Raw genomic sequence first — 14,952 nt, forward strand, 5'->3', positions numbered from 1 at the left:
AACCACAGAAAAATCTTAAGTCCGTTTCTGAAACCAACACAAATACTCTTTATTTGTGGGATGCCATTTTACATCAACACCAGCAAAAGACCTAAAAATTAACCAGATGAACTCACGTTAGGTGGTATAACAGTATTTTCACCAGGTTGTAAGTCACAGGAGTTTAGCACACCTTATGTACGTAATACCCAAGTAACTAAGACAGAGCATTCACAGTTATAGGTTAACTGCTGTTCCAACAGCAGCTTCATTAGGAACTACTTGGTGACAACACACATACATACACACACACTCACATATATAGAGGGGGGGGGGGGGGGAAATAAAACACGTTTTGGTCTCAGTTACAGACAATGACCTATTTAGTTGGTGAATGGGTTCTATACACTTACACAGCAATTAGGGTAAAATATAAGGCTTATAAAGAGGTATTTTAGCACTTATAATTAAAAGCAGGGCACACGGTAACCTTTAAAGCTGTCTATATGAATTTCAAGAGCATTTAATAACTTGTTAGACTTGTGACCAAGGGTCAACAGAAATCTGGGAAAACTCTTACATAACTGAATTCAATTTCTTCCCCTCCAGAAAAGGTAATTTAAGAATATTAACCAAGTAACAATGCGATAAAATTGATTTTGATTGTGCAAACACCATTTGTGTTAAAATAAAAGGTATTTAGTTGTGATAAAATGAGACATGCCTCCAGTGCTCTACATATGTCAGAAAAGGCCACGCAAAGGTGACTCAAATATAAATATTAGCTCAAAGACAGCCTTAAACAAGTTTTAACTGAAAGCTCAAATATATAAAACATTCCAAGAAATACCATCCTCCTCTACTTGCCTTTCTTGAAAACAAAAACAAAAAAAAAATCAGTAAGAATTAAAATTAGTATTTTAAGTTATAATATTTTAGCTGTGTAATTAAAATACACACAAATTTAATTTGTGGAATACTTGTTACTGATACTCTCTACAGCTATTTGGATAGTAAAGAGCTCTAAAATGTTTGTTACCTATCCAACTATGGTCTAATGCTTAGTCTCTGGTTTCCTTTAATTAACTGTCTCTCCATTTTACATCTTCCAAATACCAGGCATGAACTGCACATAAATCATCAAGTTTCTGCTACGAGTGCAGTTACATTACTCCAAAAGGATAAGCACAAGACCCATGAACACATCTGCCAGAAAGACTTCCCAGCATTCAGGAAGTTAGGATATTCTGCTTACTGCTACTCATGCAGGGTGGTGGGGGGGAGGGAGTGGGGGGAGAAGCACATCAACAATGTGATAATATAACACCAAAAAAGCAAACTTGTACTAAAGGCAAGGTAAATTGAGCAACTTAACTAAGTTTCTACCATTATTTAAAAATGAGAGGGAATTCCTTCAAAATACAAGACCTTGCAGTGCTTGGGTTCACTGCGGGTCAGAAAACATAGCAAAAACAGAAGGATGGATAACAGGGATGGTTATTAAGCCATATGGGTTTTTCCAGTTCATTTCTCTCTCTGTAAATTTCAGTAAAGTTGCCAACTAGCTGCAGTTGCATTTGTGGTTTATCTTATTTACGCTCATTATAAACCAGTCAAAGAACACAGATTCATCTTGGTTGTGAGTGGAAGATAAAATGGGCAGTATCTAATCTGTTCCCAAACACATTCTTCCTTTCCATCACTCCCAATTACTTTTATCCAAAGGAAAAAAAAATGCAAAGTTTACTCATATAGCATGAATACTCTGAGGCTTCTTTTTCTCTCTTCTCTTTGCTTTCAAACTTTGTATTCTGCAGAACATTAGGGAAACCTTGAAAAAGAGCATTCAGTCAAGCTAAACAGATTTCTGCTGACCCTGTTATATGAAAATTACACCTGTAACAGTAATAGATTAAAAGTGTCTTTGGCTCTTGCTTCCATTATTGGAAGCCAAATTTCTGTGACATACAAAACTTTTAATGCAAACCTTGTATTTTAGCAGTATTCATGCTAATTTGTGCTGAATTCCAGAGTCAGTAACTAGCCCAACATTTAAGAAAATTACAGTATTTCACTTAAGATTTTAGCAAACACAATGTAGCCTGATGTTACAAGTTATATTGCTTCCAAGTTCATTCTTTAAGAACTAAATCAGCAATTCCACTGATATTTACTTATAGTTATACTATGGTAATATACACATTTACATCAGAAGTCTTAATAAAATGTGTGTGTAAGAGGCTTATTGTAAACATTAAATACCACACTTCACTGGATTAATTTCTTGTGCAAACTGGCATCAAACATGGAATGAAGGTTACGTGTATTAACAAAGAAAAAGCAATGACTATGTATGTTTTACCACTACTAACTTTAAAGAATGCTATTTATTTATTCAGTGTCATGGAAATCCAAAGGTGACTATTTCATGGGAAGTGGTAGTACGTACTTCTTAGCTTCATGAAATTCTGGGTTTTGTACGCATACATATTGTATATTTATGTATATACAAATATACACAAACACGCAGAAACAATTTTTGTCTTTGGCAGCTTAGTCTGACAAACAAAAACCACCAACAAAACACAGATCTGAACACAATTAGACCACCCATACCAACAGGTACAACCTCCCAGTCCAGGGCAGCAAACCAATATGCTTCTGCAGAACTAGACTTAATCCTCAAAGTAGTCGAGTTAGTGACAGTTGTTCCTGACTTCAGTGATATCAGAATGGGACAGCTGAAAATTTCACATTCAACCTAAGACGCACCCTCCCCCTCACATACCCTGGATTGCCTTCTGGAAAAATATCTCAACTGCCAGTACCTTACCAAATATTTCTACAGAAAAGTAATGCTATTCTTTGTTTTGAAATATCTACTGGCCCTTTTTTTGTTGAATGTTCCATGAATTAATATGGAACATTTTATTAAATCCTTAGGAAATGAAGTTTAATAGCACCAAATCCTTCAAGAACCTATTTATAAAAGTCAACGCTAACATTTTTTAATAAAGAAGAGTAAGGCAAAGACAATGCAACAAAAATACAGAAATTAAGCATCATCCCACTCACTCACTCATTTTTCCCAAAGTAATCACTAGAACTGTCCTACACAGATAAAGAAATTATTGAAAGAGGAAGCGGTCCCTAATAAAAAGTACTGTCATTTAATACTGGTGTTTAATGTGCCCATTGCCTGCAATGGACATTCTGCTAGGGAATTCCAATCCCCAGCACGAAAGAAAAAGCAACGTTTTGACAATATGTTTAATTACTCAGAAACATAAAGTTAGAGACCATGTGGAAGACCAACAATACAAACCAGGAAAAAAGAAATCTCTATTACCTAGGCGCTAGAGGTGAGCAGATTTATTCCCCAGACCACTATTTTTAGCGAGAACTTTAAGTTTCACTATATTGCAACAAAATCCAAACGCTCTTGGTACAACAAAAATTAAAAGGAGTATGCCAAAGGCAATTTACAAAAGTCTAAAACCCATTTTTAAAAGGTACTTTAATTTGTTCAGTTGTACCTGTAACGACTACTGCAGTTTTAACATTAAAAAGTCAATACTTTTTCTTCAAATGGAAATAATCTGTGGCATGTACAACTACTACAGTATTTTAATATTTATATATGATTTTTTTGTTGCTGTTTTTAAGACATCAATGCTTCCCTCCTATTAAGCAATAGGTCAAGTTTGGCGAATTCCCATTAAGAAAGTCACTGCATGTCTTCTCCCCTCAGAAATTGGCATCTTGAATAGTAACATTAAAATTGACAATAGTTCTTCACCGTAATTATGTCCAAGCAGTCTGTTCATTTTCTGAAATGCTACATTTGAGACCAAAAGAAAAGCAAAATAACTAAAGTTTCAACAAACACATAAGTGATGACTAGAAATATGCCACAAAATTATTTTAACAATACATTTCTGCAGAAATAGTCCCTAGTTGAAGCTTTTTTTTTTTATACACATATACAAAATTTCGACAGCAATATACACATAATCACAGTGAAGACGCTGGCAAGTTCACCAATTTGTAGTGTAAATACAAAATGCAAAGCAGCCTTCAGAGAGAACAATGCTACACAGCAAGCATAGCTAGCTTGTTAAATGGCAAACACCAAAAGTTCCCTGCAAAAGGGAAGCAGTGCAAGAAAAGCAGCATGCACTTTGATACAAATAGCAGTTTATGGCTAATGGTTGACATAACTGTGGTAACAGTGACTCTTGAGTGGCTGTGCATAGTTGAACTCCTACGTCATTTGTTTTCCTTTATACCATTCCACAAATTCATCCAACAATACTGGCCCTGTAGAGAGATCAAATAACGGTATTTTACATAATTTCTTAAAAGGACACCAAATGATTAAGTGCAGAGAAACAAATTATTTTAAAACACCAACACATGGCAGTACTTACAGGCTCCATCTTCATCATAATTACTGAGGTCAAGGTTGATTGTTCTGCTGAATTCAAGAACATTACACCATTGGTCCTTATTGATAACTTTGTATTTTGATTGCTGCTTAAGGCAAGAAACACAAGTTACTGAAACATAGCTTCAACTCCTTCAAATTCAGGTTTTCATACAGAAAATTTAAGCCTTGGGATGAATTATCATTATTTGCATCTCATCTAAAACTAAATAGGATTAAAGAAGCCACTAAACAATCAAATTAGTGTTGAATAATTTATGCTTCTCGTTAAGCCATCTTTTAGTGGACAAACATGCATCAATAAGAACAGAAGTCAAGAAGTAAATCAAAGACATTTTATTCTCTATCTTGCATCAAATAAACATTAACAACATGAGAATTTGAGAAACAGGAAGAAAGGAACAATAACCAGTTACAAATGCCATTTTGGGGGGTGTTAGTATAATTTAATTCAGAAAAAAATATCTATTTATTCTAATATCTAAGTAGAATAGTGTCAGACAAGACAGACAAAGTAATTCTATTTCAACCTTCTTACCTCTAGAAACTGATGAAATACTGGAAAAAGAGACCATGTTTTTCCTAAAAGAAGGCCCAACATACACTTGGCAGTATTTATGTCTAGGCTGCGCTGGTCCTTTTCCTGCATGAAACAGAAAAAAAGTCAAAAGGGAAAAAAATGCTTTTTTTTTTTAAAAGCATAATTTACAACAATATCCAACACTGTTTTTTATTAAAACCCAACCTTCTATTAAAAATTCCTTCCTCACAGCAGCTAATGGCTTGCTATAGAAAGAGGATGCTTTCCATAGCAGTGACAATTATCTGAGAAAGCCTTACAGATGAGGCATATATTCCTGTTTGTGACTCCCTAACTTTCTAGAAAACAACAGCCGTACCCATGTTTGCACGCATGCATCTGCATGGCCATGAGTGCCTTAGAGTAGCATCATTGCACATATTTCCTGAGGTTTTCATACAACTACATGAACTGTCAGAAGATAACTAAGCAGCTATCAGTTAACAGTGACTATGTGAAAGTGATCAGAGGAGGTTCCTTGTTCTGTTATCCTACTGATCACATTAAATTCAGATTAAATGAATTAGCAAACAAGCACAAGTAACATGATACTCTAACATACAGGAAATGGAGAGTCCTCTCAGAACTGTCCCAGTTTTACGTCAACTTAGCAGCAGTTACATTCAGGCTTGCAGGGCCAGGAATTAATTTTTTGCTGTTTATCGTTGCTTTTGTGTTATTTTGTCTTTTAAAGAAAAAAAAACCATCATCTGTGTTTAGCAGATTCATTACATCTGATCAGTAGGAAAGTTTTAATGAACTTGATAACATGACTTCCGCACATTTCAAAAGTTACATAAGTATACATGTAATATTTTTGCCAGTCAGCACTTCCTTGAAATAATCACCTTTAAAATGAAAATCACACAAATCATCTGAGTCAAAATCCAAGTTGCTCCCATTAACTTTTTTCTATCAATAACGTACATCATTCTGATAAAAAACATATTCATCTGCTGCATCTAATTAAATGACTCTTTATTAGCATTCATTTCTTTTTTTATTGATACCACTCTCCTGTACACCTCCTTTGACATTATACTATTAAAAGTTCAATAATTCTATTAATCCAATATAGTTTCAACACTTCTGTTGATGTGATTTGCAAGTTGCAATCTTATCAACTTGCAGATCCACAATTTTGTGTTTTCTTGTTTCTTTCAAAAGATGTCAGAACATCTGACTGTGTTAGAATCCTTTCTTGAAAGCACTGTTTGTCAGATCCATTTGTACCTCTTGAAAATACTCCACCCACTGACCTCTTTAAAAGTGATTTGATGGCCCACCATTTATTTTTGATAGGCCATCAGCTGGCATTGATTTGCTATTAGTAAAACATTTTTCTTAATCAGTTCAAAATATTTCACCAGTATCTCAAACTTCTTTTGCAATGCTAAGTATTTCTAACCTCTGTATTTTATTTTCAGCAAAATTAGCAAAGTAAGTCTTCACACAACGTACTTGGGTCTGGCTGGGATGGAATTTTCTTCACAGCAACTTGTCTGGTGAGGTGTTCTACATCTTCGACCAAAATAAAGCTGATAACACAGCAGTGTTTTAGCCATTGCTAAACTGTATTTGCACATCAAGTCCTTCACAGTTTCTCTCTCTGCCTTCCCAGTGAATAGACAGAGGATGCGCAAGAGTTTGGGAGGGCAGATGCAACCAGGCAGATGACCCCAATCAAAGAGATACTCTATGCCATACAGCATCATGCTCAGCAATTAAAGGGAGAGTGCAGATTTAGGTAGTTAGTCATCTTTTCCTCCAGAACTGGCTAGGTCTGCTTGTGGAAGGTGGTGAGCAATTGTCTCTGCAACACTTTTTTTTCCCTTTTTCTTTTATTTCTACTTCTCCTTTTCTTAATGAACATTTATAGCAGCCCACACATTTTTCTTGCTTTTACTCTTATTTACCTTCCCTGATATCAGAATATTGTTTCATAAATGTTGAGAACATAATCGACAATCTTCCAATACTTTTTTAAACCAATATTTATATTATAACCACCTCTAATCATTATTATTATTATATATATATTTATTATATATTATATATTATATATATTTATTATATATTATTATTTTTACCACTCACAGAAAAGGCTGAAATGCCTTCCTGTTTTAAATTTGTTTATGCTTTGAAAACTCACACAGTAAGAAAAGAAAGGAGTGATTATAACATGAACGTTTGTTAGAAGGAATCTTGCGTGATATCTTAAAAGAAACATACTTACTCTTAAGCACTATCTATGAAAGTAAAGTTTAGTTTCATGTGTTGGCATTCTGTAGTACTCACCCGTGCAAAGTCAAATGCATATCTATAAATAAGCTTAAAATTGGTAGGCTCATTTAATAAAGATCTCAAGCAATCCAGAGAATTTCTCAATTTCTCTGTAGTATCACATCTAGAAGAAAAGCAAAGAGTGAATTCATAGTCTACATTCTTATACAGATGTCTGGTGTTCTTAGAAAAAGAATCTCTAACACGTATCCCCATCATTCTGTATAAAATATGAAGACAAGTTTGCCTGCGTAAGATGCCTTGATTTAACTCACAGGACAAACACATTCAGATAAAATAGCAAAGTCTTATGCTTGTACTGTGATAAAATATTATTTGTAGCTGTAGAAAATGCACTCCCCATGAGATTAAACTACAAATTTGTCTACAAAAGAAAAAAAACAGCAAACCACAGAAGGGAAACAATACTTCTATGGCTTTAGCAAAGCTATAGAACTTCCTAAAGTTTTGGTGATCCTGCTTTGTAAAGGTAAGCCAAAACACAGGTCTTTCCCCCAACTCTATGAAATGTGGTTATTCAACTGCTTCTACATTAATTATGCCACAAAGATAAGATCAACTGGAGAAAGCAATTCTTGGAAAGAACATGAAAATGCAGTCACAAAAAAATGTTTGCATTGTTTAGCATTTTAAACTGAATATGCTCTAACATCATACCAATATCTAACACTTATGCAATGACAGTAAAGCTCAGAAAGCTAAATAGATAGGTCCTACCCAGTGACAAAGACAGATGTCCTTGCAGGCAGAAACAATGTGCCTCATTATATTTCTGTTTTCTTGAGACTGCGGACATTTTAAAAGTATTCAACAAGCAGCAGCAAGGTCTCAAGTTGTCTTTGAATGAGCCATATCACCAGAAGCAGCAACAAAAAACATTGCTTCTGCTCTACAGTAGGGCACTCTGTTTTAAGTTATGATTTAAAACATCAAAGTGCATTTTTCTACAACAACCTGCATTTATTATAAAAAAATCTTAAGAATTTTTTCAAAGTACTTACTGTAGTGATGTCATTCCTTTTAACCATTCTTGTAATGTAAAGTAGCCCATGTTTTGTGCATCCAACTTCCATGCTAATACAAGCATAACTACCTGTTACAGAGGAAAAAAAGTGAAGGCTGAAGAGAATCAACAAAAATATCCACATATTTTTTCAGTTGCTGTTTAGTAGGCTACAAATACTTAAAGAAACAAAACATTCAGAACTTTGCTACTTGAAAAAGTTATCTAAATACAACAAACTTGCACATAATTCAAACCATAAGACAGCAGGGCAAAGACAGAAAGACAGTATCAGTTAGGTTAGCCACCTTACTTCAAGGGAGCACACATGGAACGTCACAGTAGTAAACTAGTGTGCATGGCAACCATGAGGAAAGATGAGCTAGCACAGGCTACAGAAAAGGTTTCCCGTAATTATTATGAAATCTAAGCACTAATTTGAGACAAGTCACGTTTGTTAAATTCATCCAGATGAGCATCCATTGCAATCCATAAGCTTTATGAAATCCAGTTGTTCTGAAGGTGATAATGATCCCACATGAATCCAGCTACCACAAGGTACCGTCAACCCCATCTAATTCTGCAAGTCTGAACATGAGGTATAATTCAAGCAGACATTAGGTACACTGGATGAACTAACATTAGCACATATCAATCCAAAGGCTGATTCATAATTGCTTCAATTTTACCCCAAAGGAAACAGAAACCTTTTAATATCTCACATGGAATGCTGAAGTAATAAAGAATTTGGAAAAGTGGTATTGGAAGATTACTACCATATTCAAGATACTTAAGATACTAATTTTGATATACGCATGGAAAAAGTAGCAGGCAACTATCCCTGCAGACTAGAAGGAAAAAAGTAACCAAGCAATGTAAATTTGCAACTCTGGCTAATATTAGTGCAGTTCTACACTGTTAATGCAGAATCAGAGTATCTACTTATATACCTAAAATGTCTGTATCAATCTCAAGGGTTTATCACACTAATAAATTCCAAAAGTAGCAAATTACATCTTATATTACCAGCAAATCTTTCAAAAACACAATTCTCATTTTAATCAATGAGAGATGATGGTTTACAAATCTTGCAAAAGATGGAACTTGCACATACCTATTAAAAGCATGTATTAGATAGGAAAAAGGCTGAAAAAGGCATAGATATTTGTTTCCTAGAATTCTCTCTCTCCTTCATATATATAAATAAATATAAAAATATAATTTTACCTTACTTGGGTTTTGAAACAGCATAATGGGAGTGCTAATATCACTCACAATATTTGAAATCCCTTTCCCCCACAGAAAACATTAGCTGGTAGTTGTGTTAAGTCTCCAGTGCTGTTTCAGAAAAGATGTCATCACCTCATTTTAAACTTTTTATTTCTTTCTTTTGGCAGGAAGGGAGAGGGGAAAAGAAGGGGGGAAAGGTGTGGCAAAGACAAATTGAGTTTTTACTCAAGTTAACCGTTCTAGTTTCAGAACAAAGGCAAGTAGGTTTCAAATGCGTATTTAAACCTCTCTGGTTGTCAATGGTTTACGGGCGTTCGGCCCGGTTCCGTGACGAAGGGGACGGGGGATCCACAGGTCCACGCCCCAGGAAAAGGGAAAAGGGGAAAAGGGTAAGGAGATGGCCGTGAGAGCAAAGAACAGCGGCAACAATCTGAGGAGAAACAAACTAATTTACTAAATAAGATATCGGAATGCAAAACAACACACTATAATACAATATAATTACAATTTAAGCTGATAAATCCAATACAGAGAGAGAGAATGTCCCAAAATCAAGGTAGGCCTTACTCTACTACCGACGATAAGACGGCTGGAGAGCGAGGTGCTGCCAAGATGAGAGACGGTGGAAAAAGGGACGAGGTCTTGTGATCTGCAAGTTTTTATACTGCGAGCTTTTATCTTTTCCCTCCGGCTGGAAAATGGTAACAGAGGAGCAAAGTACCGTGTGGACTGTAGTAGTCCTTCTCTTCTGAGAACCAGGTATATCCACTACATGATGTTATGATGTGAAATACCAGTAACCGAAAAATCACAAAACCATGACACTGGTTTATATTCCTTTTTCTTCCAAAATTTCTATTTGTTTTTTTTTTTTTTAATTCTTGACGGAAAATTAAGAGAAGTTAGACAGGTTCATCAACATCATATCACGCTAGGCACCTTCTGAATGGAGCTCGAACTTACATTTTCTGGTTCAACTCCAATATCTTCACAAAATTTCTCCATACCTTCTGGCCCTACAATGTCATCGGTGCCTGCAAAGAAAATGCACTTTATATATCTCTGAAAATTATAATGGACTGATCTTTAGGGCACAAGAGAAGTTTAATCACATAGTACAATCTGAACTTTCATACACCTTAGTTTGGTTTATTTTGGCATGCAATAAATATTTCCCCACTTACAATCAGACGTGGATACACTTGTATCTTTATCTCACCTTTGGAAACAAAAATAGAAAAACTATAGAACAAATTTTCACTCTTGCCAACATCTTTTATTCCATCCAGTTACCAAGACAATCTTGGAAGAGTACACAAATAAGATCTTTAATAATACCCTTAAGACTAGCAGAACATCAAAGTAATATTAGCATGGTTAAATGAGTGAACAATGATTACTGAAACTCATTTCTCAGCTTGAATCTCTACTGTTTTCATAACATCGTATCACATAAGATTATGGTGTCATTCCCAGAACCCTATTCCTTATTGTTTCATTCACATGTTAACTCTACAAAACATTACCTACAGAAAAGACCCTGAAATAAAAATTTCATGTTCCTGTTTATTCATCTGGGAATAATACCACAGCTGCACATTACATGAATTTTAGTAACTGCAAGGGGAATGAAAATATGAATTACACATAGCTATTTCTTTGCTGACTTAAAATGAAAAAAGGTTTAAAAACAGATGTTATTAAAATACTCTACTTTTGGAATGCTGTTTAATCAACATATTTGTAGTATCTACACTATGTTGTTGAAAAAAGTTATAGGTGTTAATTGTACTGTGGTTTTTTTTTTAAATACGCTACGTATTTGGACTATTTTTTTAGAATTATTTTATTCACAGTAAGAAGGGTTTATTTGGAGTGGGGGGGAAGCATTAGAGGATGACATCCGTACTTGTATTCAATATAAAGTGTGCAAGAAAGAAGTATTAAAGGGAAAATAATTCTAAGTTTTATTATTAGGTGACATACTGTTCTAAAAATAACAAGGTTTAATTAAATATTTTCCCATCTTCCTATGACATCTTCCAATTCACACTTTTGACTGTAATCAAGAGCCTTTAAAATAAAATTAATTCTGTAATAAGGACACTCTAGGGAAACAAAAAAAGCAAATCCAGTGCCAACAGCCTGCTTATATAAAGGAGAAGACTTCAAAGCAAGAGCACAAAAGAGATTGTTACTTGAAACAAGTTTCTTTTTTTTTTTTTTTTACAATGTTATTCAATACAGTAAACAAAATCATACTCTCCACTTTTCTCTTATATCTTGGTGTATGCAGTCAATGGAAAACCAAAAGATCTTTCATACACAGCCTTCCTTTCATCCCTTCTCTCCACCAAAGTCGAGATAAAAATGAGTTATCCCTGTTGCTAGAGTAAGAAAAAATAAACCAAGCTGGTCAGAAAGGTGCAGAATCTAACAGGTTAGATTTGGCTTGAATTTAACTGAATCTACTTTCACAGACTGCCACAGACACGTGAGATCTCAAACTACTTAATTTAGCATACATAATTTCATTAGAAGAAAAATATATTTTATTACATCAAATTAAGTCATTCTTCATTACACATAAGGATAGACAAAACAGAACAAACTGTGAGCAATGTTATCCAAAACAACATCAGAAAACTGCAAGATGACCTTGTTTCCTTTGTCAAACACCTATTGCATTTCCTTTTGGTCTTCTTTACAGTCATGAGATTATTTTTTCCCATACTTGAAGTTCTCCCCTTCAGAAAAGCACGTGTAAAAAAAATGAAAACAAATAATGACCAATGACTTCACTCACTGTTAAATGATGATTTGTAGAGACCACTGATCATAATCAATAACCCTAGAATACCTGAAGGAAGTTCTCATACGTTAAAGCAATAATAAGCAATTCAGTCAACCCTCTTTGTACCTTCTAATGGAAAATTATTCCAAGACAAGACTGTTATAGGATATTTGTGTTTATTTGTTTCTAGGCTAGAAACTAGAATCACCAGATTTAGCAGCAACAGTTAATTTTATTACCTCCGCTACCTTTTTATTTAGTTAGTTATTTTTACATTACAAACATACCTTCCCTAGGAACAGTTCTGCACTACTCAGTGCTAACACAGAAGATGGAGTAACTAAAGCCAGACAGATAACAATATTTTGTAAAGAAGTACAGCTTTAACTATAAATTAGAACAGTCAAGTATGTACATTCATCCAGCTCACTTAATGCAGTTTTTATAGGTTAAATTGTTATTGAAACTTGCATTTCACACTTACCTGCATATTCATAGAACCACTCTAAGCATCTCTTACTTGAAAAGACTTCTTCTTCTGCTTTTATTCTAGTCGAATCATATTTTCTATACATACTTTAAAAAAAAGAAAACAAATAATTAGTACATCAGTTTTTTAAAAGCAACATTTTAGTCAACAGCCACTGTAAGCAGCAGTACATTTACATTCACTAATGAATTTACACAACATTCTGACCTCATATCAAGTCATTTAGTGAACTGCTTAGCAGAGTAAGAATCACTGAATCTACTGTGTTTGCTCAGTCTGTCACAGTTCAGCTGATCCACACCTTATCCATGTGCGTGAACCATCCCAACAGCAGAGATAGTCTGGTTCAGATTCAACCCCAAAGTGCTTTGTGCAAGTCCAAATAAGACCTGTCCATACTGCTAAGCACCATAATCAACTGACGGGCTGCAACTTGGTTGTGGATCTAAAGCCACAGTAATTCCACGTTATTATCAATACTAGTCCTACCTGTAGGTGTACAGAGACTTCATGCATTATTTATTAACTAAGGAGAACTGAACATACTTATCGCCTCTTCAAAAATTCTATAAAAGGCATGAAGAGCAAAATAGACATGACCCATACTAACATTATTCTAAAGGCAGTAAGTTGGTAACAAAGCAAAAAAAACAACCCAAAAAACAGAGAGAGGAGGTTACAGGTCCTCATTGACAATAATTCTAAGAACCCTATTCATCATAGGTTATATCAACAGTTATCTGAAAATTTAAATCAATAGTGTTTCTTTCCTCACAGAGATGACCGACAAGGTAACGTTCTCCTCAGACAAGTCTAAAGAATTTTAACTGCTTTCAAGAAATAACACTGAAGTACCAGTCTCCTGAATTTAGTATCTGAAACACATAAAACACACAATGTGTGCCGGAAGTGGCTCCATCCTCTTTAAACTTTTCTGAATCAGAAAGCACCACTTGTGGCAGCTTGTTTAAGAGAAGAGACTCAGCAGTGCAAGTAGTTGTTCAATGCTTCACGTAGTCTGATCCATTTCCATCACTCTACAGTAGCTCAGGCTAAAAGATGGAAAAGAGCTGAGGAGCAAAGATGAGAGAAGCTAGCCAAGAACAGTTCTGTAAATGCTCCAAGTATGCAGGCTTTCCTCTCAAAGTGTCAAACCTTGCTGGGGGCAGACAACCAAGTTGCTAACTGGTTCCATGATCGTTCTGAAACAACTTCATGAAATTAATTTGGAGTTGTTTTCATCACAATTTTGTCCTTCTAGCTAGACATGTAAAAGACCTCTCTACTTATAAGATTGAAGTACAATGATTTTCTGTTACCAGCATCTTCCACCTAGTTGTTTGTAGCTATCCAGTAAAAGGTACACATCACACTGACAGTAGCACAAATAACTATTTTATGTTTATTGTCACCATTTTTATAAAGCAACTAACCGTTAGAAAAGTAATAACGGTCACAGAAAAACTATAACCTGCTAATTAAAAAACAAATATAAATGAAGATCTTTAGAAACTTCAAGATTGAAAGAAAAATCTACATTGCATTGAAACATGTTGACCTGCAAGAAACACACACTCAGCAGACAAATAAGCCATACATGTCTCAAAAACACATACATTCATATACTCAGGACTCAGTTTACTCTATTTAATTTTGAAAACACTTTTTCCTATTTGAATTATCTAATTTGCATAAGCTTCATTCCAGTTGCAAAGGAACAGTAGGTATTAGGCTAGATAAAGACAGAGCTGGAGCAATCTCCTACCTTGAACTCTCCCCATCTACTTTTTTTTTTTTTTTGGAAGCAGTCTGAAAACAGCATTCTCATAGTTGCAGAGTTAACTATGATTAGGAATGATTCATCCAACATGTTTCAGGATATTCTGAATTCAGAGAAACCAGAAAAAGAAAGCATAGAGACAAAGGAAGGCATTCTGCCACATTGACAAAAGTTTGATTATTCAATATGCCTTTTTTTTGGTTGTTGTTGCAAACATGACAAAATTCAAACTGGAATATAAACTTGAAGACTGATAGGAGCAGGAGCTTGAACATGGAAAGCTAGTGTAGCTCCCTAAGACAGAACGACACTCACCACAAGACTAGGGCTGATAAGAGCCTCCCC

At 34.8% G+C, this 14,952-nt stretch overlaps 1 protein-coding gene across 5 annotated transcripts in view; it reads right to left on the bottom strand.

The window, feature by feature from the left end:
• Positions 29-14,952, bottom strand: part of DCUN1D4 (defective in cullin neddylation 1 domain containing 4) — a 38,648-nt gene continuing 23,724 nt past the window's right edge. For 3 of the 5 annotated variants that reach the window (XM_021397299.1, XM_021397297.1, XM_021397301.1), the window contains 7 exons: positions 12,822-12,913; positions 10,507-10,577; positions 8,312-8,403; positions 7,305-7,413; positions 4,965-5,069; positions 4,410-4,515; positions 29-4,299 (listed from right to left, as the gene is read on the bottom strand). In XM_021397299.1, the coding sequence (XP_021252974.1) occupies positions 4,244-4,299; positions 4,410-4,515; positions 4,965-5,069; positions 7,305-7,413; positions 8,312-8,403; positions 10,507-10,577; positions 12,822-12,913 (631 nt within the window). In that variant the 3' untranslated portion in view covers positions 29-4,243. The remainder of the gene's footprint in view (positions 4,300-4,409; positions 4,516-4,964; positions 5,070-7,304; positions 7,414-8,311; positions 8,404-10,506; positions 10,578-12,821; positions 12,914-14,952) is intronic. The other 2 variants (XM_021397300.1, XM_021397298.1) reach the window with 1 other exon arrangement.

Source organism: Numida meleagris, chromosome 4, assembly GCF_002078875.1.
Source record: "Numida meleagris isolate 19003 breed g44 Domestic line chromosome 4, NumMel1.0, whole genome shotgun sequence".
In the NCBI taxonomy this organism is placed as follows: domain Eukaryota; kingdom Metazoa; phylum Chordata; class Aves; order Galliformes; family Numididae; genus Numida; species Numida meleagris.